Source organism: Zootoca vivipara, chromosome 1 (assembly GCF_963506605.1).
Source record: "Zootoca vivipara chromosome 1, rZooViv1.1, whole genome shotgun sequence".
In the NCBI taxonomy this organism is placed as follows: domain Eukaryota; kingdom Metazoa; phylum Chordata; class Lepidosauria; order Squamata; family Lacertidae; genus Zootoca; species Zootoca vivipara.
In genome coordinates, this window is record NC_083276.1 from 82,032,321 (window position 1) to 82,057,542 (window position 25,222).

The window sequence follows — 25,222 nt, forward strand, 5'->3', positions numbered from 1 at the left end:
CAGCAATGACTTTGAAGCAAAGACCCCTCTCTGGGCTCAGAGAGATAGAAAGAAGATTACTTGTTATATCTGTAAATAGTGTGTGTTGGCGTTGGACCAGTAAAGAAAACTGCTTAAGAGCTTTTTTCTGTGGTGAGCTTAACTGCTTGACTGCGCTTCCATGGCATATATGCCCAGCACTCCCATCATCCCTAACCACTGGCCATACTGGCTGCGGCGGATGGGAGCTGGCCTCCAACAACATCACTTGACTATTGTGCCTGAGAAGATTTGTTCTTAAGAGTGAACAAAATAAGCATGGCACCCCCTGCCCACCCAGTTTCTACACAAGTTAGTGTTCTGGGTGTGACCCCCCCCCCAAAGTAGGAAGATAGCAAGTCCAGAGCACTGATTTGTACAGCCTTTAATTGTCTGTTTCTCACAGCACACTCCCAGTTCTCTTGTGTCACACAGTATGGGAATTTTGCCTGAGAGGAAAGGGGAAAGGTGATATATACAGTTTTAAAAAACTAAAACCAGAACCCATGTTGCAGGCTGAGATTAAAAGTTGGTTCAGGGTCAGAAAAGTTAAAAGCAACAATTACTGAGCTACAGAAAGACTTTGAATGGAGCCATATATGAATAAAGCCTTGTACAGTTTCAGCTCTTCAAATTATTTATTGTCCTTTACATTGCTTAAGTGATATTCTGCAATTCTATGATTCTATGAATCTAGAGTTGGAAGGGTTCCCAAGGTTCATCTAGTCCAGGGGTCCCCAGACTACGGCCCGGGGGCCGGATGCGGCCCAATTAGCCTGCCAATCCGGCCCGCGACGACCCCCACCGCCCGCCGCCCGCTCTTACGGCGCGCAGCGCGGCAGCGCTCTTCCGGGTTGGGAAAAAAGCACTGAAAATCCTTTGTGCGCATGCGTATGGGCCTCTCCCGACCTGGAAGAAGTCATTTCTGGTGCACTTCTGGGTCGGGGGAGGCCCACGCGCATGCGCACAACGGATTTTCGGCGCGTTTCCCACCCTGGAAGCGCGCACTCCCCCGCCCGCCGGCCCGCACAGGCGCGCACTCCCCCACCCTCCGGCCCGCCGCACGATCGGCGCAATGGGAACCGGCCCAAACGCCGGTAAGTCTGGGGACCTCTGATCTAGTCCAATCCCCTGCAATGCAGGATTCTTAACTAAACCATCCATGACAAATGGCCATCCAACCTCAGCTTAAAAACCTCCAAGGAAGAAGACTCCACCACCTTCCCAGGGGGTCCATTCCACTGTCAAACAGCTCTTACCTTCACAAAGTTCTTCCTGGTGTTTAATAGGAATTTCCTTTCTTGAAACCAGTGCTTTTTTTTCTGGGAGGACGCAGGGGTACGCATATCCCTAAACATTTTGTGAATATAAGTTTGAGGGGCAGTATTTCAAATGAGTAGGAAAATGAGAGTACCCCTAAACATTTTTTTAGAAAAAAAAACACTGCTTGAAACCATTGGTTCACCTTCGGAGGTGAAAATAAGCTTACGCCATTATCCATTTTTCTCATCCCCAGTTACACTTTCTAAGTTCCAGGTGTGTGTGATATAAGCCCAGAGACAGGACAAGCCCTACAGTGAGGCAAGGTGAGACAGTTGTCTCAGTGTGGCAGGCTCTGGACAGCTTGGAGAGGTGGCAGATTTGGCCTCCAAGAGGCATGCCCCTTGCTTCCCCCTCGTTTGCACACTTGTCCCTCTCTGGCCTCCTTTTACTCCCCCCACCCCTGGACAGTGGCATGTGTGAGTGGTGTGCGGCAGGAGCGCAGCAGGGGGGGGGCTGTGGATGAGGGACGGGATTTTGCTTTGTCTCTAGCATAAGGTTACCAGATTTTTTTCAATGAATCCGGGGACACTTTTCAACTTCAATGGATTTCGTATGGGGACTGATTTGTAAATCCGGGGACTGTCCCCGGGAAGCGGGGACATCTGGTAACCTTACTCTAGCAGCAAAATGTCCTTGACCCACTGTGGCTAGAGCAGTATAGCCTCATGTGACACACCCTTTCATCTGAGTGTTGGGACTCAGCTAGACTGGTAAAGAAAGTGATTTATATGTTAAAGAAAGTGTTCAATGGGTTAATTCCACATGAGTTGGAAATGCTGAGTCATTCCCACAATGCAACTGTTTGGTGACTGTCTTATCTTTGTTGCTGGGAGGAATTTGTAGGTACAGTACTGTGTGGATAAAGAGCAAAAGCTATAGTATTCAGTGCTGGCCAGAAAAGTGTGGGAGATCTAAGCAGCAGAGACGGATTAGAATTGTGGAAGTGGAGCACTTTGTGAAGAGCTGTAAGGACTTTAGAAGCTGCTGGACTCAGGACTTGCTGTGAACTTTGGAACAGCAAAAACTTTTGAAGCAAATAACTCTTACTGGGATCAGAGAGAGGTGCCTACTTTGCCCCTGTCTTCACCCAAAAAGGAAAGCAGTGCCCAACCTGGTGCTAACAGAATAAATAATGCAGTCACGAAATTAAAAGACGCCTGCTTCTTGGGAGAAAAGCAATGACAAACCTAGACAGCATCTTAAAAAGCAAAGACATCACCTTGCCGACAAAGGTCCGTATAGTTAAAGCTATGGTTTTCCCAGTAGTGATGTATGGAAGTGAGAGCTGGACCATAAAGAAGGCTGATCGCCGAAGAATTGATGCTTTTGAATTATGGTGCTGGAGGAGACTCTTGAGAGTCCCATGGACTGCAAGAAGATCAAACCTATCCATTCTGAAGGAAATCAGCCCTGAGTGCTCACTGGAAGGACAGATCGTGAAGCTGAGGCTCCAATACTTTGGCCACCTCATGCGGAGAGAAGACTCCCTGGAAAATACCCTGATGAGGGCACAAGGAGAAAGGGATGACAGAGGACGAGATGGTTGGATAGTGTTCTCGAAGCCACCAACATGAGTCTGACCAAACTGCGGGAGGCAGTGGAAGACAGGAGTGCCTGGCGTGCTCTGGTCCATGGGGTCACGAAGAGTCGGACACGACTAAACAACTAAACGACAACAACTCCAGGCTGAAAAGGCAAGCGTCTCCTCCAACAAGATTCCCCCGAGAGCACTTCCGGTCTACAACGGAGCGCGTTTCCTGCACGCTCTCCCGAGAAGTCCCACCATAGAGGCGCTGCGCGATAGAGCGGCGTCCCACGGCCTCTGTAGAGAGTCGTGCCTTCTTCTTCCATTTTCTTTCTTTTTCAAACCGGAGAGGCAAGAGAGCACTAAGCGACTGTGCGATCGAAAGCCAACGGCCCCGGAAGGAGGAAGTGAGGTGAGCTTTCCAGAGAGGAGGGGAGAGGATGTGACTCGTGTTGCGCAGGCGGGAAAGTGCGTCTGGTGAGGGGGGGGATTCAAAGCGAGGGAGGGGGGGCAATTGTCTTCAGTTTAAGCGCGGTTGGTATGAGAAACTGAGGTAGTAGTAGCAGGAGCAGCAGCAGGAGTAGACGGCTGGTGTGCGCTGTTGCTGCTCCGTAAGTAGGCGAGTTTTGGCTCCCGCAAATAGACAACGTGCGTGTTGCGCTGTGGCGGCACTGAACATCTTGTGGGTTGGGGGCTCCTGGGTGCGGGGTTTGGTGTGTGTACTTCTTAGTAGGCATTGTGAGGCAGGGGTTGTTTTTAGCCGAGTTGGGTGAATAACAAGGCTAGAAGTCGTCTTCTTCCCGTCTCCCATGTATAAACAAACATTTTCTGCTTTCTCCCCAGGTTGTTCCCGCCCCACACCCACCAAGTGTTTTCTAGTCCTCTGTGTCTTCGTGTTCCCTTTGCTTCTGTTAGAACTAGATGGAGAAGATCCCACGTTCCAGGAAGGACTAAGGCATCTTGTCTTCTCCCTGCCTGGTTCCGTTTGCAAAACTTTCCCCTAAGAACAGCTCTGCACGGTTTGCTGGTGTGGCCTCAGCCCCTGCCATAGTGGGGTGAGGGGGGTGGAGGTGCTGTCAACATGGCGGATACATTGGAATTCAATGAAATATACCAGGAGGTGAAAGGATCGATGGTGAGTTAATGGGGTGGTGGTGGTAGCCTGAAAGGAGGAAAGTAACATATGTGAGGAACAAGCAGTATGTTTGGAGGAAGGTTGACCTGTTGGATGGGATGCCACCTTGCCACTTTAGAAACCTAGTGCTTTGGCACAAGTTTGTTGTATGATCTGTGGTGTTCTGGTGTGCCATCTTTTAAAAGGGAGTAAGAAATAATATTGCTCTGTCCCTTAAGGGTTCAGTGAGGTTAGCCGTGCAACAGTAGGGCCTATGAGAATACATCATTTAGGACGGTGAACAAATGTTTCAAGAGTGATGAAGCCCACATTTTTGCTTTGGACTCCCAAGAATTGTGGAGAAATAACTTTTTTGGGTTGCAAATGCTTTACTCACTAAAATGCATCCTGAGACTTAAGCTGGGTATGAAACGTGCCTTAAAGCCTTTTTATTATTCAGCATTGTTAATGCCACTGGGGGGATTGCTTGGCAGGCTGGTTGTATATCACTTGGGATTATTTCTGGATGCAAAACAACAAAGACTCTTGTGGCAAACTGAAAGACTAACAAATGCTGCTGAGCTAGAGTCTATAAATCTATATAAATGTGATTCCTAGCCACAAATCTCTGCTTAATTTAAAACTGAATATGAAGCAAGGTTCTAAGGCTGACTTCTAAGGAAGTAACATGTACTTAAATAAATAAACAGGGCTTTACTTCTTAGCAAATATGGTTAGGTTTGTGCTGTAAATATTTTCTTTTTTAAGAAAATAGATGTCTGGACACTTTACTGTAGAAGCAGGAAACTAGATCTGGCCACTAGGTTGGATCTATATTCCTCCCACTGCCAAAGCAAAGTTTGACAGATGGGGAGGCTACCCACCTGTCAGTCACTTGACATCACAGCAACATCAAGTCACTGGTGTTTGCCAAATGGTTAGAAATCAAACTGGGCCAAGGCACATCACTTAGCAAAGTGCTTAGAAAGCACACTGCAAGCCCCTCTTTGGGCCAGCCACATTTTTATCTTTTCTATCCCTGAAAGCATATAGCACATCAGGTGTAAGACAGGTGGGTGTGGCTTGCAGGCCAAATGGGGAGGCCTGGTAACCTAATTAGGTCTGTGGGTTGGAAGTTCCCCACTGCTGCTTTACTGAGTGGTTTAAGTCCCATTCCAAATGTTTGGGGAGAAAAGAATTATAGCGGAAGGAATTCTTGTAGTTGTCAGATAGTTGCCATAAACACCACATCATATGTCTTGTCCAACTTGTTCTAAATAGTATTTTAAAAGGGGAATTTGGTGGCAGTTTGAGGAATGAATGGAGCTGTTTTAGGAGAAGAGCCTATCAAGCTTTTGAGAGGCCACAGTGCTAAAGCACCTGCTAACCTTCTGTCTCTTGTGGGTCAGAATGATGGCCGCCTGCGGCTGAACCGTCAAGGTGTGATTTTCAAGAACAGTAAAACAGGAAAAGTGGACAATATCCAGGCATCAGAGTTGGCAGAGGGCATCTGGCGACGAGTGGCATTGGGACATGGTCTCAAACTCCTGACAAAGAACGGTCACGTCTACAAGTATGATGGGTTCAGAGAGACGGTAAGGTTCTTTTTGGAATGCGTTTGCTTCTGAGCATGATACAGTACAGCCCTCAGCAGGTCTGCCATTGGGTGTTTATTTTTGCCTGAAATTCCACCAGTTTGCATATCCAGTTTGGTCTTGCAAATGTGCCTTTTCTCTCTTGCCTTATGGTTGTGGGTTGCCTTAGTTGCAGGCTGTTATAAAGGAGATGCCGGTTCTACAGTGGGATTTCTAGTTCCATGCATCTCTTGTAGCATGCAATTCTTAACCCTTAGCTTATATAAAAAATACTTGTTAGTACAGTATTGGCATTATTTTGCTCTAGCCTGTGATATGTAGCTTATTTTAATTTCCAAGGTGCAGAAAGCTACTCGCAGCAAAAGGCTACTCTGTATACCACTGCCTTACTGGTGCATTAACTGACTGTTCCCTGATTATGTGTTTTCCTTCCTTAGGAGTTTGACAAACTCTCAGATTTCTTCAAGACCCACTTTCACTTAGACCTTGCTGAAAAAGACTTGTGTGTGAAGGGTTGGAACTGGGGGACAGTGAAGTTTGGAGGTACGTTTGAGTGTGGTGGGTGGTACCCCGACCCCAAGGGAAATTGGAACACTGTGTCTCGAAGACAGAACTAAGAGAAAAGAATGGAGAAGGTTGTTTTTGTTTTACTTTGGGTGGGAGAGTGACTGAGAATGTATTATTATTTTCTCTTGGAAGATACCTTGTTGGTCTTTTGCAGGGCAGCTCCTCTCTTTTGACATTGGTGAGCAGCCAGTTTTTGAGATCCCACTCAGTAATGTCTCCCAGTGTACAACTGGCAAGAATGAAGTGACGTTGGAGTTCCACCAGAATGATGACACTGAGGTGTCACTTATGGAGGTGCGCTTCTACGTGCCACCCACTCAGGAGGATGGCGTGGATCCCGTGGAGGTGAGTGAGAACTGAGCAGAGATGATGGTGGGGTGGGAGAGAGAGCATTAGTTGACAAAAACTTCATTCCAATCTTTCCTGCAGGCATTTGCCCAGAATGTATTATCCAAGGCAGACGTCATCCAGGCCACCGGAGATGCCATCTGCATCTTCCGAGAGCTGCAGTGCTTGACGCCTCGTGGTCGATATGACATCCGCATCTACCCTACCTTCCTGCACCTCCATGGCAAGACGTTTGACTACAAGATCCCCTACACCACTGTTCTGCGGCTTTTTCTGCTCCCCCATAAAGACCAACGCCAGATGTTCTTTGTGGTGAGTAGCAGTGGAATTGGGGGGAGGGGGTTGCTTGTCAGGAGTAAGAATGATGGTTACTATGAATGGATGCAGTAGGCTCCATTCATAGGCTCTCTTCCTTCTCCCCTTTGTGCTTTACGAGAGAGGCCAGGTACTTTCATCCCTTGACAACTTGGGACCAGTTAACATAAGAGATTTCTTTACTCCCACATGCACTCACTCAACTGCTTTGATCGGTGGAATTGGCACTATTGCGGGTGCCACATAATACCTGTTCCAGATTTGTAAGAACTTGATTGTTTAGTGTGGCAGCACCTGCACTTCTGAACTTCCTGCCTATTGAGATCAATCAGGAACCTTCTTTTTTTGGCACCTGCTAAAAACATTCTTGCTTACACAAACCTATCCTGGTGCATTGAAAGTTAGTATTTTAAGTTTTTTAAAAATATGGTTGTGGTTTTTTTCTTGATTTTCTTGTTTTATCTTTTTGTAAACCACTTGGAGGTATTTTACAATCAAATGATGTATAACTTTTATGAAATAAAGTTACAAAGTTACTTAAGTTACTAATTCAAAAACCAGAAACAAAGCAAATTATCAATTTTATGTTGCACTCTGGGGAGAAGAATCAAGGTGTCTTTCTACTCAGTACACAGTCAGTATCTCAGATAATATTTCAGGGATTGTTATGTATCCTGCCCCTTCCTATTCTTCTGCTCTGCCTTGGTTCCCTCCCTGCAAGCGTTCCGGGCATAAGGAGAGCTGGCCTGTTGTTTTAGCACTGTGTCAAGGTGTCGGGCCTTAGGGCTCTCTCATTCCTTCTAACTGCAGCAGGTGTGGATAGAGATGCAAGAGCTATTCCCTCAGCATTGCATAGTTGCACATTCCTCTCTTCCTATCAGATGGAGATAAAGCACATAATTTTTTCTTAGAAAACAGCAAGGTGGTCTTGTGGCACCTGCCATTCCAGACTGCACATCCGTCCAAGTTATTTGTTGCTTAGAAGGCCATTGGCCTTTAAGGCAGAAGGAAGTCAGAGCTTGCATGTCCAGTCTGGCACAGCATTGCCATTGTCTGACATGTTATTGCAAGCAGAGCAACTGCATATACAGCCTGGGGAGGTTTGGCCCTTGTCTGCTTACCTGTGAGCACCTGCAGTTCTAGGGGAGTGGTCATATCTAAAGCTAGACCATGCTATTTTGGAGAAGGCCACATATAGTGACATTCTGCATGGTTTGTTTCTTTGTTAATAAAAAAGACTATATGTCTCTTAACATTTCTGAAAGGGTGTGAGAACTATACTCAGTTTGATGCAGCAGTCAGATCCTGAAGATCCCCGAAAAGAAGTGCAAACTCTTATTCTCCTGGTTGAGTCTGTAGAGATTGCTGCTGTCTAAGATGGAAATTGGATTTCTGTCGCTGACTTAACTCAGGGGGAAAGGGCTTTAGAATGGGTAGGTTGTCCCTTATGAAAGGGAGATGCATGTGATACCAGCGTGGTGTGGGTGGGTTAGGCTGCATGGGAATGGTGCTTTTGGATCAGGGCTCCTGCTGAAGGTGAAGATTATCTCTGCTTCCTTCCAGATCAGCTTAGATCCTCCTATAAAGCAAGGCCAAACACGTTACCACTTTCTTATCCTACTCTTCTCAAAGGATGAGGACATCTCCTTGACCCTCAACATGAATGAGTGCGTACCATTCACAATATTGTATTCCTTACAGTGTATCTGTGTCTGATTCCCCTAGATGCTTTCTAAGCTTGACTCTACCCATCATGCCCAAGTGCTTTTTTGTCCCAGTTGCGCAGACTGCTGCAATTAATTGGTGTCGCAATCTTTGGAGTCTCTTGCATTTCCATTTCTGTCAAACTTGTTCTGTGTGTGTATATATGGAGAGAGAGAGAGAAAGAGACTGGCTTGCACAAGGAGACCTTATAGTTTCAGATTGGGATTCCAGCGCAACATTCTAACTTTAAGACTGCCAGTTCTAGTCTCCACCTCCTCCGTATTATTACCTTTCTCAACCCACACCCCCATGTGTGCATATATGCCCGTGCACACCCACACACAGATGACTCTCAGCTTATGTAGGGGCTATGTTCAGGGACTGTTAAAAACCATAAAAGGCACAGTGCAGCATTTACTGCACTTTCCCAAGGCCCCTGCAGACTGTCCCTGGACCTCAGAATGCTCTCCCAGAGTGAATGCAATGGCAGGTGGAATTGCTGACTGTGCTTTTTCAGCATAAAGCTGTGATCCCTCAAGTCAAATGTGCATAAGTTGTGAGTCAACTGTACATACATAAGCATGCACACGTAGTATTTCAAACATCTTTCAACAGCCCCTTGAGTCTGGCACTTTCTTAACTTCTATTCTCTCTCTCTCTCTCTCTCTCTCTCTCTCTCTCTCTCTCTCTCTCTCTCTCTCTCTAACAGGGATGAGGTAGAGAAGCGCTTTGAGGGTCGGCTCACCAAGAATATGTCTGGCTCCCTGTACGAGATGGTCAGCCGTGTCATGAAAGCTCTTGTCAACCGGAAGATCACCGTGCCTGGCAACTTCCAGGGGTGAGAAATGCCTCCATGCTGGGCTAGAGGAATCACAAACCATTCATTGGCTGTCATTGTTTGACCAGGGCGTGAATGAGAAGGGTATGGCCAAAACCAGGCATCCCCAAACTTCGGCCCTCCAGATGTTTTGGACTACAATTCCCATCTTCCCCAACCACTGGTCCTGTTAGCTGGGGATCATGGGAGTTGTAGGCCAAAACATCTGGAGGGCCGCAGTTTGGGGATGCCTGGCCAAAACTGAGGATGGCTCTTATTTCCTTGTTACAGGCATTCTGGGGCACAGTGCATCACTTGCTCCTATAAGGCTAGTTCAGGCCTCCTGTACCCTTTAGAGCGAGGCTTCATCTACGTGCACAAGCCACCCGTTCACGTTCGCTTTGACGAGATTTCTTTTGTGAACTTCGCCCGTGGGACCACAACCACACGCTCCTTCGACTTCGAAATAGAAACCAAGCAGGGAATGCAATACACTTTCAGCAGCATAGAGAGGTGAGTGAATGGAACGTAGCAGAACCATAGAGACACAAGTGTACTCACCAGCTTTTGATCTCAGCCACCTCTTTAGCTGTATAATATTTTCCATTGTGGTGGAAAGGGGCAGAATTGCCACTGCCCTTGAGCCCTTCCCATTCTGAAAGAATGCTGCTTGCATATGTGTGACCTATAATTTTCAGATGTTTTCATTTTAATAGCTGCATCATGCATATATTATTATTTATTAATTTGTTACCTGCCTTTCACTCTTAAGGTCCCAGGGCAGGTTGCAGCATTAAAAACAATATTCAAAACAATTTAAAACCATAAAACTAAGGTAGGTCCTAAAAACACAATATTTCATTCTCCAGTTCCCCCCCTCGCCCTCACAATATAGGATTTATTTTCCCTGGCAGCAACTGATTCACTGCTGTTCTGTGAAGTTTTGTCACAGGCAAGTGAGTATTAGTTTTGTGCGAGATGATTGCATCTATGGCTTCTCTTCCTTGCAGAGAAGAATATGGCAAACTATTTGACTTTGTGAATACCAAGAAGTTGAACATCAAGAACCGAGGACTGAAGGAGGTACCTGTTACAAGAGGGTGGGCAAGAGAGAGGACAGGGAAAGGCAACTACTGTCTGGTCCTGGTCCTGATCTACTGGGGAAGGGTGGGGGGTTCTCTGTCTCTCCGGAGCTTTCTCCCTTCTCAATTTCTGTTCTCTCCTTGTAGAAGAAAAAGGTCTGTGCGATTGTCCCCTCCTCTTCCTCCTCCTCTTGGTTCAGGTCTCCTCTGCATGGCTGTGGTGAACATTCCTAATCACCATAGTATAACCTTGCATGAACCACAGGCAAGGGGCAGCAGCCTGCTCTGCTCAAGAAGTGGCTTCCACCTAATCCACCTTACTAGCATGGTTCTTCCCTTCCTCTGAGGAGAGAAGGTGTGTTCTAGCAGACCCAGGAGACAGCATGCATTCAGTTCTTGAGGAATCTGCTCTGTGTGTGGGTGTTTAAAACAGAAGCCTTTTCTATACAGTATGTGTGCAATAGCATGCTGGGAGTTGTGGTTTTAGAATCTGCATGCTTCAGGTGTGGAAAGTGTTGAGAGAGACTGTCTTCTCAAATACTGGAGTTGGGAAGCTTCCATGGAATGCTTTGTTTATGTTTCTAGGGCATGAAGAGTGTGCCCTATGATGATTATGCTGGTTCGGATGAGGACTCACATGATGCTTACTTGGAGCGTATGAAGGAGGAGGGCAAGATTCGCGAGGAGCATGCAAATGACAGCAGTGAAGACTCCGGGGAGGAGACGGGTAAGCCATTTTTTGAAAAAATTCAGGGTTTTGTTTTTTAAATAATTGAGCAGTATATATCTTTTAAAAAATATGTTTATATTTATTTTTCCTGGCACAGAAGATACATTTTGAGAAAACCATTGTTACAACAGTAAACAACAAATAACTTATAATATTTCAAACTTTTTTCATGTTATATAATAAAGTTGTGTTTGATTACACTAAAAGATCATGCCACATTTTCCCATGAATGTTCGGTGGATTTCTGCCACGGTCTCAACAATTTATGTATTCAAGAAGCATTTGCCATACATTATAAAAGGAATGTGGATTGTGTCTGCCCTTTGCCGCTCCGACCTGACGTGTCAGTTTCTCAGCCAATGCTATTGATACACTTGTTAAGCCCAACACCAGTTTTCCAGCATCTGACTATCTCCATACAGGCAGCTGTCAATAGAAAGGCTAAGAGATCAACATTAGGGTAATTTTGAGTGGGTGGGATCATAAGCCAAATACTGCTAGTGCAGGAGACATTTCACTTGTTTTGTTGTATGTCAAGCTTATTTCTATATCTGCCCATGGTTTGCTCTTTTGACTGTTCATCAGTGACATCAAATGTTTTAGTTGAAAGGCATTGTTAGAAGTTTGGAGGTGTGGGATTCCAAATCTGCTGCTATGAACACTTCCACACATTGTTCTGGAGCCTAGTTGCACTTTCCCCCTTGGTGTATGAACACTGCCAAATTATAAATTGGGTATAATCATATTTGGGTATAATCATATATGTTTGGGTATAATCATATTTGGCAGCACTTGAAAGAAAAACAAAAATTTCAGAAGGATAGCTGCTGTAAAGATGGTTATGCATCCTGACCATGCTAAATGTAAGTTTTCCCAAGATCTACGATCCCATCATACTTGTAAAAGTAATGGTGTAAAGTTTGCTTTCTTTACAGCTGACAGATTTTTTGTTACCCGGGCTCCCAAATATTTTACTACCTTATAGCAGATTTAAAAACCTATCTGTTTTTGAATGATTGATTGGTCAGATGGAGAAATGTCCATTTACATTATTTCTGATTAGGATTTGCTGATTTTTAATCCAGACACTAGCATAATTTCTTAGTTCTTTCCTTTCAATAACACGGACATGGCAACTTTTGGATTCAATAGCATAATTGATACAATGTCTGCAAAAAGGCTTATTTTATGCATTTCCTTTGTTAGGTATTTAAATGTTATGAAATAAGTAAATGAACAAATAGCTTTTCTGCAGCCTGGAGATACAGAGATTGGCCTATTCTGTCTTTGGTTTGTGGCCAAATCCATTCCTGTTTGCCTTTTCATGCCTTACATTTCGTTCTCATCATTGTGGGATTTTCTTTTTCCAGATGAATCATTCAATCCTGTAGAGGAGGAAGAGGATGTGGCAGAAGAGTAAGTAAAATGCTTCAGCCTGCTGGAGATTGTGTTGTTGAATGCTGAATTGAGGGCTCTGTTAGGAATCAAAAGGCATGATCTTAATATTTTAATAAATACTGGGGGAAGCTGTGTGCTTGGAAGGGACCAGTATAACATTGAAGGGTGCAATAACATCTGGAACTGTGACCAGGTCTCTGCGGGTTTTCAATATGACTGTATGGAAGCAGGCAAATAAGATGATTAGAAGACTTCCAACAGAAGAAAGTTTCGGAGTGTATTGGAGTGATGACAATAGTAGGGTGAAATGGGAAGAAGAACAGATTGTTATAATGTTGTGAGGATCCATTTGGGGAGTAGGAAATGGAGGTTGTAGTTCATGCTGCATGAGCAGGTTTCCACTTTTGCAGAGGTGGCGTGCTTCCTTTTCTCTGTCTCCTGTCAACCCACCCAGATCTGCTCAGGATGGTCTCCAAAACCTCTTGAGCAATGGTGATGGTGTGCAGTCAGAGCTGCAAGGGGGAGGGGAAGTCCCACTGCATTAGTGGAGGCCGGTTCCACTCGCATAGCAGCATTACTGGGTGCAACCACTGGTTATCAAAATGAATGGGGAAATCTTGAGTCCTAAATTTAAGGCAACACTTTGCGACTCACTTTGACAGTCTTGTGCTTTTTATCTTCATCTGTGAAATATGCTGTCCTTTCATCAGTCTAAAATTGTACACAGGGTTGAATATTCAAGAAAACGTTGGGAGCTAGTAATCTGGGCGTGCTTTCACTTAATCTGCTGGAGAGCATCTTTCAGGGTGGGCAGTCATGACAATGGACCCATTCTATTTCAAATGCTTTAAGAACATCAGCTTACTTAAAAGGCTTGTCTCGTTGGTCTTTGAAGTATGAACATTGGGGCAGGTTAGGCAGATGAAGAGTATAAAAGGCAATTGTTTTTGATGTTTGCACGCAATGGTTAACAGTCAATTTATACCTGCTGCTTTGTGCGCTCTTGCCAGAATATTTTCTGACAAGTCTATGCAGGGGCTTATTGAAGTTCTATATTGTATGTCTAACAATTTTTAGCAGTCATGGTAGGGCTTCCAGTGTTTGTAAATTTTATAAGTTGTTTATTCTAATAGGGCTATACTGTATAGACCTATGTGTTTATGATATTTGTTACTGACTTTAATGATCCTGCGGCATACAGTCATTCTTGGGACGTACAAATTTATTTGCTGCATTTATTTCCCAGTTTTTCTGTAAGGAGCTGGAGATGGTGTTTAATATGGTTCTCCCCCTCCTTATTTAACTCCCACAGCAACTCTGTTAGGTAGGCTAGGCTGAGTGGGGATTTCTAGTCCACTACACCACACTAATGTAGTGTAACTGACACATGAGAGTTAAGCACAAAAAAAGTTAGGATGAGGACATTGTTGCTCAAGCTTGAGTGTGTGCCCTCGTTTGTGGGTTTAGGAAGCTGTGAACCCACCTGTTTCTGTGGGTGTCTTTTCCTTGTGACAGGTTTGACAGTAATGCCTCAGCCAGTTCGTCTAGCAACGAAGGAGACAGTGACGAGAAGAAGAAACCTGCCAAAAAAGCCAAAATCGTCAAAGAACGCAAGCCTCGCAAGAAGCCATCTGAGGTGAGAGCAACCAGGATGTGGAGATCATTGAATTCAAGGCCGCTCTCTTCCTGGCTTTCTTTGAGTGCTTCCTGTCAGAGCTGGAAGTGCCTGTGAGAAAACAAACAAGTGCACAGTCACAAATCAGCAGCCTTGCACTGGGCATTTCTTGGGAGTTCCTAAGAAACCAAACAAATCAGTGCAGTTTTGGAAGGTGCACTCTGTCATCTTGATTCCAAAGGGCATCCAAACAGAGGGGAACCTGCTCCTCGAACTCAGCGGTGCCCAAACACCTAGCAAGCAGACAAATCAGCAGTTGATATATTGACAAGGGACCGTATTTTGAACTGAATCGGGACCAGCAGTGTTAACTTGTGCCTGTGTTAGCTGAGACTGGAAGAACTGTTTTAAAACGCTTGAACACATTCAAACATGAATTGACTTTAGTAAAGCTATTGAGGGTACCTAAGGAGAGTGCACTGCCGAAATCTCTTCTTACATGGAGAGGTTAACAGGCCTTTTCCCTGTGAATCTGTTCACATAGGGGAGAGCTGTGGGGGGATGGACTTCGAAATTGAGGGATGGCACTGGGGGCCAAGTTGGTCCATGCTTATTAGTGGTACAGTGAATATGAAAACTAGTCTTGGGAATATAAGGGGGAAAGGGGCCAATGTTTCCTCATCCAGTAGAAGAGGATTTGGAGCAAAAACTGTCTGTTGCAATTTGCAGAGCTGCAGATTGCTGGAAGGGCAGTTGGCTACAGTCAAAAGTCAAGTTAGAGGTCTTTATGGAGGTGGCGTTGGTAGACAGAAAGGGATTTTCCCCGGAATCTGTGGAATAGGCAGGGCTTCCCTTTACTAGGAGGTGAAGTGTTGTGCTTTTTCTCTCTTCTCACCCTCCCTTTTCCCACAGAGTAAGAAAGGGAAAGACCCCAATGCCCCAAAGAGACCTTTGTCTGCTTACATGCTCTGGCTCAATGCTAACCGTGACAAGATCAGGGCAGAGTGTCCTGGCATGAGTGTCACTGATGTGTCCAAGAAGGCCGGAGAACTCTGGAAAGGAATGTCCAAAGAGAAGAAAGAGGTGGGTGATGAGTTGATAATGATAGCATTTTATGGGTGTGGAAGTGTGCCAGTAACTTTTGGGAGTTGTCTAGTTTAAAATGAAGGCTAAGGAGGGTGGAAGAAAGGCAGAATAGGGGTTTATGATTTGTTCACCTGAATGCCATTTGCTGGGGGGCAAACAGTGGGAGAGGGTTGTTGCTTTGTGGAGGTTTCTCTGAAGTGTCTTGGAAGGGTGGTAGTTCAGTGGTGGACCACATGCTTTCCACGTAGAAGGTCAGAGGTTCAATTCCTGCCATGCCAGACTGGGATTGGAAAGGATTTCTGCCTCAAACCCTGGAGAGTTGCTGCCAGTTGGTGTAGACAGGGCTGTCTCAAGCATGTCGGGCGCCGTGGTGCGGAGATCGCTCCGGCGCCGCACGACTCCGCCATGCGGCGCCCCCCTACCAGGCTGGCGCCCTGGTGCCACACCACCACCCAGACTACCCCTAGAGCCAGCCCTGGGTGTAGACAGTATTGAGATAGATGCACTAATGTTCTGCCTTTGTATAAGACAACTTCCTGTGTTTCTACTTGGCTGGCCACTATGAGAAATGGTTGTTAAACCAAATTGACTCCTGGTCTGATCCAGCAGGAATTCCCTAATGTCCCGAGACAGTTAAATCCTGTTTTAGCCTGATGATCATGCGTTTCCACTTGGTCACTAAATCCAGCTCTGGGTTTTTGAACCTCAGTTGAATCCATTTGGGCCTTGACCCACAGGCATAAGGAAAAGAACAATGGGCTTAAAATAAAACCTCGGGACTCTGCATTCCTTGAGTTTTTGGATTTCAGTTTCTATTGCATGGGATACACACGCTCCTGGCATTAGCAGAAATGGTGCATGAGTTGTTCTTTTTGTGGGTTACATGAGTAGTGAGTAAAATGTCCTCTTTTTGGATGAAGGAATGGGATCGCAAAGCTGAAGATGCCAAGAGGGACTACGAGAAGGCGATGAAGGACTACAATGAAGGAGGGAAGTCAGACAGCTCCAAGAAGTGAGTAGCTGCGTCCCTCCCCCACAAACAAGAAAACAGACTCCCTTCCTCATTTCTCCATAGTGCTTCTGTTGCCCCAAAGGGATTCTGCCAATTCTGCCATTACAGCGCACTATCTCTTTCTTCAAAATGAACAGGGAAAAACCCAAGAAGAAGAAAACGCCAGAGAAGCCAGGGAAAGGCAAGCCGGAGAAGAAGGCACCTGCATCTGCAAAATCATCTGTGAGCAAGAGCCCTTCCAAACAACTTGGAGAGAGTTTCAAGAGCAAGGAGTTTGTCTCCAGTGATGATAGCTCCTCAGGCGAGGACAAGAAGGAGGTGAGTGGCAATGCATTCTGTGGTGGCAATGCAGTGCCACTGCCAGTGAGCTCGGGAGGAGGGGAAGGAAAACATGCTCTATTCAGGTCAGAATCCTGTTGCCAGTTCTTGCTACAGAAGTGCAACCAATTCCCCCAATGGTGTTTTCATCACAAGTTATAGCATGGTCCTTTTGTGGCCACTAGAAATGGAAGAGTGCCTCTAACCGTGAACATGGCAATCCATAATCTTCCTACTTTCATTAGTCTGCACACACGAGACATTGCATTGCTTCATGTGTTTTAATTTGCCAAATAAGTATTTATGGAATTTGTATTTGAGAGCTAAGAACATTTTTCGTGGTCCGTAGTCTTATAGGACAGTGTCAGGAGGAAAAGGCATCAGGAAAGATATTGAGGCAGGGATGATAGGTGGAGAGCCATTGGAAGAACACTGGACGTCTGGTGTTGGTAAAAGGCACACCACTGCAAAGACCTGCTTAAAGCTCCCTTGGTTTCTAAGCCTTTGCTTTACTATGCTCTGCAACCATGAAGACTAGAAATTTGCTATTTTTAAGAATACCAAGCCAGTTATGTATAAGTGCTCAAGCTGGAGAACAATATTGACTTTAATGATACATCATATAAATTCTATTTTTTCCTGGTTTCTCCACGTTTTCCTGTCCGTTTACTGCCACTTGCTGAACCATATCCATTCCCATTACATTGTACACAGTCCTGTGTTTCTAGCATAGTAAATAAAAGCACATTGCAGGCTTTTCTGGATTTCCCCATCTTCATGCAGCTTAAACATCCTGTTTGCTCCATTTACTGTATGCTTTTACTGCAGTTGGCTGTTGAGCTGAAGCTTAATTGATCTGGTCCCAGTGGTACCCAGCAGCTCCCCTTTCTGGAGCTGATTCTGTTAGCTTAAACTCTAAGGCATGCAGCTAATCTTGAATCTTTCCCCTGCTCTTAACAATACCCATGCCTCTTTCTTTTCTAGGATTCTGATGAGGAGGAGATCGCCAGCACCCCACCCAGCTCAGCAGAATCTGCATCTGGTTCAGATTAGCAAGAAACACCCACACAAACACCCTGGTTCCCCACCCTTTTTACAGGTGTTGTGGTTGTTCTATTTGTGGAGGTGAGGCCGAGAGGACTTTGTTCCAGGCAGGATGGATGGAGACCTGATACCATTACAATGCTTCAGTTGTTCCCCCTCCCAGTATTGCAAGTTGTAGTCAGGGCCAGTTGTCCCGTCCAGAGAGAATGGATTGTGCTAAAAGAGAGAGGACAGAGAAAGGCCATCACCCCCGCCCCTTTTCTGCCTTCATGTTGCCATAGATGCATTGTGTCCTGTTAGATGGCTCAGTGGGTATGTGGCATACAGCTGGAAGATGGGGGCACTGTGTTGCTTCCTTGGTCAGATTCAGTTGATGTCTTTTGGTTTTTCTTTTTTAAGGTTCTCTTTGCATTTTTGTTTATCGTGGCTAACCGATTTAATAAAAACCAAGTGAATTTGGACGAGACTTGTTCTTGTGTGACACCCCACGCTGCAACAGCCTGGACAAATGAAAAGCATCTTCCAGCACGGAGGTGTATGTCAAATCAAATCAAACCAATTCTTCAGCAGCAGAGAAAGATCTGTGCACATGTGCGCAACCTGCACCAGTGATCTTTATGTAGAGTTTTGTACAGGAGCTGCATCTTATGCCTTGGGCCAACTGTAGTACCTTCCATTAGCAGCTGCACTAATTGTGTTTAAAGGGCCATTGCGCGCTGATGGGACGTGGCTAATGCAGGCAAGCAGTCAATAGAGATGAAACCTGGCAGTGCCCGAGATTCCATCAGCAATAACAGCATCCTTGAACTTTGCCAACATTAACACTTGGGACAGCATCTGGTCCCGATGGATAACTGCTGGCACTCTTTAAAGAAATGTGAGAGCTTCTGTGCTTTGCTTTTCCTTAAAGACGAAAGACGCTTACAGGCAGCTTCCTTTCCCCCTTCTCCTCTATTGGATCATCTTATATCAACCAGTATGGAGACAGAAGGAATAGAGGTGTACTTGAGCTGGCCTTGGATAGATTGCCAATGGCTGTTTCCTTGGCAGGGATGTTGCTCGGCAAGTGGCTCTCTGGGAATTCAGGAGCAGTATTAAAATGAGAAGGGGCTAATTAAAATTGAATTTGACCTAATGGCTCAACCCATGGAAGTCATCATCCTCTTTTGAGTATAACCGGCGTGCTGGGCCAAAACAAAGGGGTATTGTGCCCCCTAGACAGAGTGGGAGCCCTTTGGGAAACATAAAAGGAGGGCATGATGATCAAATCCATCATGTTTAATCTTTTGCATCCTGTATTGTTATTAGTCATGAGAGTTGCTGCTTTGGCTAACATTTGTATTTCTCTTTAGAAAGCCATTCATGCTGTTGGCCATCACTGTATCCCCTGGCAGTAGGTTTCATATTTTAAATATGCATTCTTTTGATTACTTTTATTTATCTTAAAACCAGCTATATATCCTTTCCAATGAAGAACTGTGAACTCTTGTTTTTTTAGAATGGGCAACCTTTCAAAATTCCTTACCCAGTACTTCTCATAACCTTATGTGCCAATCTTGCCCCGCCTCAACACTTCCCACCAAAACAAAGCTAAAATCCCCAAATGATTAACACTTTCTTTGTAAGGTACGGTAGGTGGGCTCCCCATGATCATTTTAGTCATCTTTTTTTCTTTCAACAGCTGTAGGGCACCCTTTGTATTGAGGTTCCCAGAACTGCACACACAATACCAAATGTGCGCACGTACCATAGGTTTTTTATATGATGGGAGCTGTGTTTTTAAATTTTCCTCATAACATTTAGTAAATATTATATTCATGTGCTCATCCTGAGGTTCTGACCAATTCAGACATCATTCTGTAGTTATGTATACTTAAAACCATAATAATCCACAGGGAGTAAAAACAGGCCTTACTAGGGTAGCAGTTCAATGTATTTAACCAAAGAATCCCGCCCCCTTCCCAGTTTTGCCTAAGAAATGTGTCTGATTTTAACCCCAAAAGGTATACGTGGGTAAGGTCTGCAGAATGCTCCTGCACCCAATCACTCAACCTATTCTGGCTTCTCTATGTGATTGCTTTTCTCTGACATTGGAAGTTATCTTGGCTGCATGAAAGCACTTTTTGGGAGGGGTAGCGGTGGAGAAGAAAGATTAGCTACAGACAGGGTAAACCACGGTCTAGTGGGGAACGAGGATTTCCAGCTCCCCTCATGCACATGCTTCTTTTGCTTTTCAAATAGTCCCCTGGCCTGTACATGATTAAGGAGAATGCCATATCAAGCGTAACACACCTGCCACAGTCACATCTAGTTAAGCTTTCAACCTATCCTTTTCACCGGTTTGTTCACTCGGAGGACTATGTGATTTCAATCCTTCCCAAACTCTGTAAATATGGAATAGCTCTTGCCCCCTTCTCACTAAAAAGTCGAGCTTTTACTTATGATTTCCTGTCCCTTTCCCACTTCACTACTCTAGTTCCCTCGACCCCACCAGCTTTTGCAAATTTAACTGCTAGGTGGCAATTAGTAGCAAGGTGGATTTTCTATCTAGCTCCATTACTGTTAAAGCAGCCTGAAGTTCTTTTTCCTGAAAGGACAGCTAATTTGAGCTAGGGGACTGAACCATGATCCAATTAGTGTGGATTACCGGTCCTCTGCCATCCATTAAAATGGCTGTGGGAACCTTTTTGAGAGCTGTCTTGCAATCACCTGTGAGTCAGACAGCATTTTCTGCTTTGAGATAATTGAATAAGCACTGAATTGTTTTACTGAGACCTGGTACGAAAGAATCTATCTCCTGCTTGTGCTAGGAATTGAGCGCAGGAGTGTTCCAAAGGGTCTGTAAGTAAGTTTGCAATTAAAGCCAGCAGCAAATTCCTATTTGCACACTTGGAAGCAACACAAAATGTAAAATTCCTGAGGTCCTTGTGTTTGCTTTGGCCAAGCTTACGTAAGTCATTTACTGGAAATGTGCATAGGCTGCCAAGAATAAATGGGGGGCCGGTTTCATCTACCTGTAGGCTACCCTGCAACTGTAGTACCTTACCTCATGCTGCTCTTTTGACTGAACAGCTGAGGTTGGCAAGCAAATGGCCAGCCTCCTATTCTGTGGTCCTAGCAGCCCTTTTATCCGATGGTCTTCCTGTTTTCTGTGTTTTTGCTGGACAGCAGCTTCCATGGAAGGAATTAACTAGTTTGGCTTGCCTTTGTGAGTGTTGGCTACTTAGGCATTGACCAGATGAAATAAAGGATAGGGTTCCAGTATTTCTAATACTTCCCAAGCAAATAGGAATTAGAGATTTTAGGGAGGTGGTATATATGTGGGAAGGGAGGTTGAATGATATAGCTAGAGACAGTTGTAGACAAATTCCTGAGCTGAGGTTATAGTGGACAATATACCATGGCAATATTTGCAAGGCAGTAATCCAGTCCTGTAGTCCTGTACTTGCAAATAAGTCATGGTTTTCAATGGAATTACTGTCCTAGCAAAGTTGTATAAGATTTGTAGCCCAAGAATAAAAGATGGGGGGGGGGATGGATGGATAGATTATGGATGAAGTAGATTGTTGTGTATAGAAGCTCACGAGCCAGTGTGGTGTAGTGGTTAAGCGTGGTAGACTCGTAATCTGGTGAACCAGGTTCGTGTCTCCGCTCCTCCACATGCAGCTGCTGGGTGACCTTGGGCTAGTCACACTTCTTTGAAGTCTCTCAGCCCCACTCACCTTACAGAGTGTTTGATGTGGGGGAGGAAGGGAAAGGAGAATGTTAGCCGCTTTGAGACTCCTTCGGGTAGTGATAAAGTGGGATATCAAATCTAAACTTCTTCATGACACAATTTTTGGGGTGCTGCTTTGGCCACCACACAGCTGTTCTGGGGATTTGTCTGTTTTTTTGTGAGAGTCTCTCAGTCTTTATTCATCCCCAAGAAGCATTCATAAACCCAAAACCTTGGGGGAAAGAGGATGCACAGGATAGATAATGCTTCACTTCTAGGTCTACTCGGTATCGTCAATAAACAATGGGATACCCATTTCAGTGTTAATAATGTGGGCCTGTTTCTGAAGGGGCATGTAAATTGATTAGTTCTGAATTCAAATTAGATGATTGATGGTTATCTAGAGCTGAGGTAGCTTTAATGCACTCTGAGCATGAGAGAATTGACTGCTGATTTAGAATACAGCTGTGCCTGCTTCCAAAAGAGAGAATTCAAATACTCCGTTTAAGATCAAAACTTGGGTGACAGAAGATCCTCTACCTTTCTCGCTGTCATCTATCTATGTATCTCTCTCTCTCTCTTCACCTCAGCATCTTTCCACATTTGCAGCAATGACTGTGAATGGTCTAGAATCTCTAACTATTTTAAGGGAAAGACCTATTTTAAGTTTTTCAGACCTGTATATGGCTCAAAAATATATCCTTTCTGTTCCTCATTAACTTTCCATGCTGTGGGAGTGTGAGAGAATAAATAACTAAAAGACCCAGCCAGCAAGAGTGCTGAGGATTCCTAATTGCTAATACCTTAATATTCTAGTTGAGTGTGACTATTACCGGTCTTAAGTCCCCATCTAGTGGCCAAAATAATAATTTTAAAGCTTACGCCCAAGAAAGCAAAAGCGTGAGGCCGGGAAAGCAGAGAGAGGAAGAGGGAAGAGAGGGCGAGAGCTCCAGGCTTGATGTCTGCTGGAATCCAAGGCTGCGGCTATGGAAGAAGCAGGAGGATGCTTTGGAGTGTTAATGCACTCAGGTTGTATGCATGTGTAAATAAACCACATATCATAAGGACACCACAGTCTCTGCTGTGCCTCCTTCCAAAAGGGAACACAAACTCAGCACAAGTGCCTGGAACCCCTGGAATCTTGCGCTGCTCAAAGATTAGGGTAGCATGCAACAGTATTTACCGGTAATTACTCCTCTGTTACATTTACAGTACTCCCTTTAGGGCAATGTACCTTGGAAGGGACACAGCTGCAGCCATTCCTGGAGGAAACTGATTGTTTAGACCAGTGATTCCCAATTAGCTGTGGACTCCGTTTTTCAAATGCCAAGCCATGGATTCCTTACTTTTGGAAATGTTTGATATCTCTATGGTAGTTTTTATTATGAGAATGGTGCTACGGACCTCCTGAGTGCATTACGTGCAACCCACCCCCCGGGGGGTCCGCAAACCACCAATTGGGAACCAATGATATAGACCCATTCCAATCTGGGTCCAGACCAGGGTTATCTGCCTTGATAACTCTGATGGATGGCCTCCAAGGGAAGAGTTGTAGACCACCAACATTTGGATAGCATCATGCTGGCCACCTAGGGTTCATGTTTGTAACTGAGCCCAATGATAACTTTTATGTCTTTTGAGACTGACAATAAAGGGTTTGGTCCTTTTTCCTCATCTGGGGCCATACTGTGGCACTGTCAACACGTCAGTAAGTTGGGGGTGTTAGGGCTGCATGTGTGCTTAAGTTTCCTAAACTGTGTGATCTACTAAAAAAGAAACACTCACCCCACCATCCTGCTTGGGCTGACCCATGAAATATAATGAACTAGTAATAAAGACATGTCTCTGTAGTGCAGGCATCCCCAAACTTTGGCCCGCCAGATGTTTTGGACTACAGTTCCCATCATCCCTGACCACTGGTCCTGTTAGCTAGGGATCATGGGAGTTGTAGGCCAAAACATCTGGAGGGCCGAAGTTTGGGGATGCCTGCTATAGTGTGTCTGATTTCCTAAGAGCTCTGCTGTATCAGAGCCAAGGGTACGCAGGTTCTAGCAGGCTGTTTGATGCACTGGCCAGCCACATGCTTCTGAAAAGCCCACAAGCAGACCCTGAAAGTAATAGCCAATCCCTGCTGTCTGTCCCGTACTACTTAACCTTCAAAAGTATACTGCTTATGAGCATAGAGGTGCCATTTAACTGTTGTGCCTACTAATTAACGAATCTACCCACAGATTTATCGGATCCCCCTTTAAAGCCATCTAAGGTTTTGGCTATCACTACATCCTGCGGTAGCAACTGCCATAAAATTAATTATGCATTCTGGGACGAAGTATTATTTTGCTTTCCTGACTCTGTGGCTGTGCTTTTGAGTGGCCCCAAGTTCCAGAGAGGAATATTGTGATATTTATTATGTTTGACTTTGGTATGGAAATTTGTTCCTATATGTTTGGATGTAGATCTCTTTTTACTTCATGTCATTGTACTTTGTTATGTTATAAATAAATAGATGTAAATAAATAAAATCACAGAATTGTAGAGTTGGAAGGGACCACGAGGGTCATTTAGTCCAACCCCCTGCAATGCAGGAATCTTCTGCCCAATGTATGGCTTGAACCCACAACCCAGAGATTAAGAATTTCATGTCCTGCCAACTGAGCTACCCCAGAAAAAAAAGGAAATTGAATATTTCTACCCACTTTCTACAAGCCAAGCTTCATTGTTTCAGATAGATCTCGGTCCTGCCCCTTTTCTTGTTTCTAAACAAAAAAACACCCATTTACCCTTTCCTCCTAGGGAAGGCACCACAGCAGCCACTTGCCCCCTGTTATCATCTGTATTACCCTTTGCTTTGCTTTTTCCAGCTACAGGCTCTACTTTTGCAGATGGAATAATTACAACTGTAAACAGTATCCTAAATGCACCCTTGCCATGAATTCATTGATTTATTTTAGAAAATTTCTGCACAGAAAGTCTGTAAAGTGGCCTCTAGTTTTAATACAAAACTACCATAAAATAATGAGATAAATAATATTTTTTATTATACTTGTTAACATGCTTGTTACATAAAGGTCTTTGGGTGACACCTGGCTTGAGAGCAGTACATGTGAAAAGGATCTAGGAGTCTTGGTAGACTACAAACTGGACACGAGTCAACAGTGTGATGCAGCAGCTAAAAAAGCCAATGCAATTCTGGGCTGTATCAATAGGAGTATAGCATCTAGATCAAGGGAAGTAATAGTAACACTGTATTCTGCTCTGGTCAGACCTCACCTGAGTACTGTGTCCAGTTCTGGGCACCACAGTTCAAGAAGGATACTGAAAAGCTGGAACGTGTCCAGAAGAGGGCAACCAAAATGGTCAAAGGCCTGGAAACAATGCCTTATGAGGAACGGCTTACGGAGCTGGGTATGTTTAGCCTGGAAAAAAGGTTAAGGGGTGATATGATAGCCTTTTTAAAATATATAGAAGGATGTCATATAGAGGAGGGAGAAAGGTTGTTTTCTGCTGCTCCAGAGAAGTGGACACGGAGCAATGGATTCAAACTACAAGAAAGAAGATTCCACCTAAACATTAGGGAGAACTTCCTGACAGTAAGAGCTGTTCGACAGTGGAATTTGCTGCCAAGGAGTGTGGTGGAGTCTCCTTCTTTGGAGGTCTCTAAGCGGAGGCTTGACGGCCATATGTCAGGAATGCTTTGATGGTGTTTCCTGCTTGGCAGGGGGTTGGACTGGATGGCCCTTGTGGTCTCTTCCAACTCTATGATTCTATGACTTATGGCACAGTTAAGAACAAACATAAAGACATTACTATGTCATTAACAAATTCGTACAAACATTGCTAAATCCAGAAAACACCTACAATTCACAGGTAAGTCTTTAGTTGGTGCCAAAAAGATG

The 25,222-nt window shown here is 44.7% G+C and overlaps 1 protein-coding gene across 4 annotated transcripts; it reads left to right on the plus strand.

Annotated features, from left to right (window-relative positions):
- Positions 1–3,100: 3,100 nt before the first annotated feature.
- SSRP1 (structure specific recognition protein 1) lies at positions 3,101–18,070 on the plus strand. Of its 4 annotated transcripts, none has more exons than XM_035125055.2 (17): positions 3,101–3,278; positions 3,710–4,001; positions 5,390–5,575; positions 6,013–6,118; positions 6,297–6,487; positions 6,572–6,802; positions 8,369–8,472; positions 9,219–9,347; positions 9,618–9,839; positions 10,337–10,409; positions 10,994–11,135; positions 12,509–12,554; positions 14,052–14,172; positions 15,064–15,234; positions 16,158–16,249; positions 16,387–16,567; positions 17,552–18,070. In XM_035125055.2, the coding sequence occupies exons 2-17, from the start codon at positions 3,948–3,950 to the stop codon at positions 17,618–17,620; spliced, it is 2,118 nt and encodes a 705-aa protein (XP_034980946.1). In that variant the 5' UTR covers positions 3,101–3,278; positions 3,710–3,947; the 3' UTR covers positions 17,621–18,070. The 4 variants fall into 4 exon arrangements, with proteins under 4 accessions (XP_034980946.1, XP_060133417.1, XP_060133419.1 ...); XM_060277434.1 differs by lacking the exon at positions 3,101–3,278 and adding an exon at positions 3,283–3,343; XM_060277436.1 differs by lacking the exon at positions 3,101–3,278 and adding an exon at positions 3,289–3,334.
- The last annotated feature ends 7,152 nt before the right edge of the window (positions 18,071–25,222 follow it).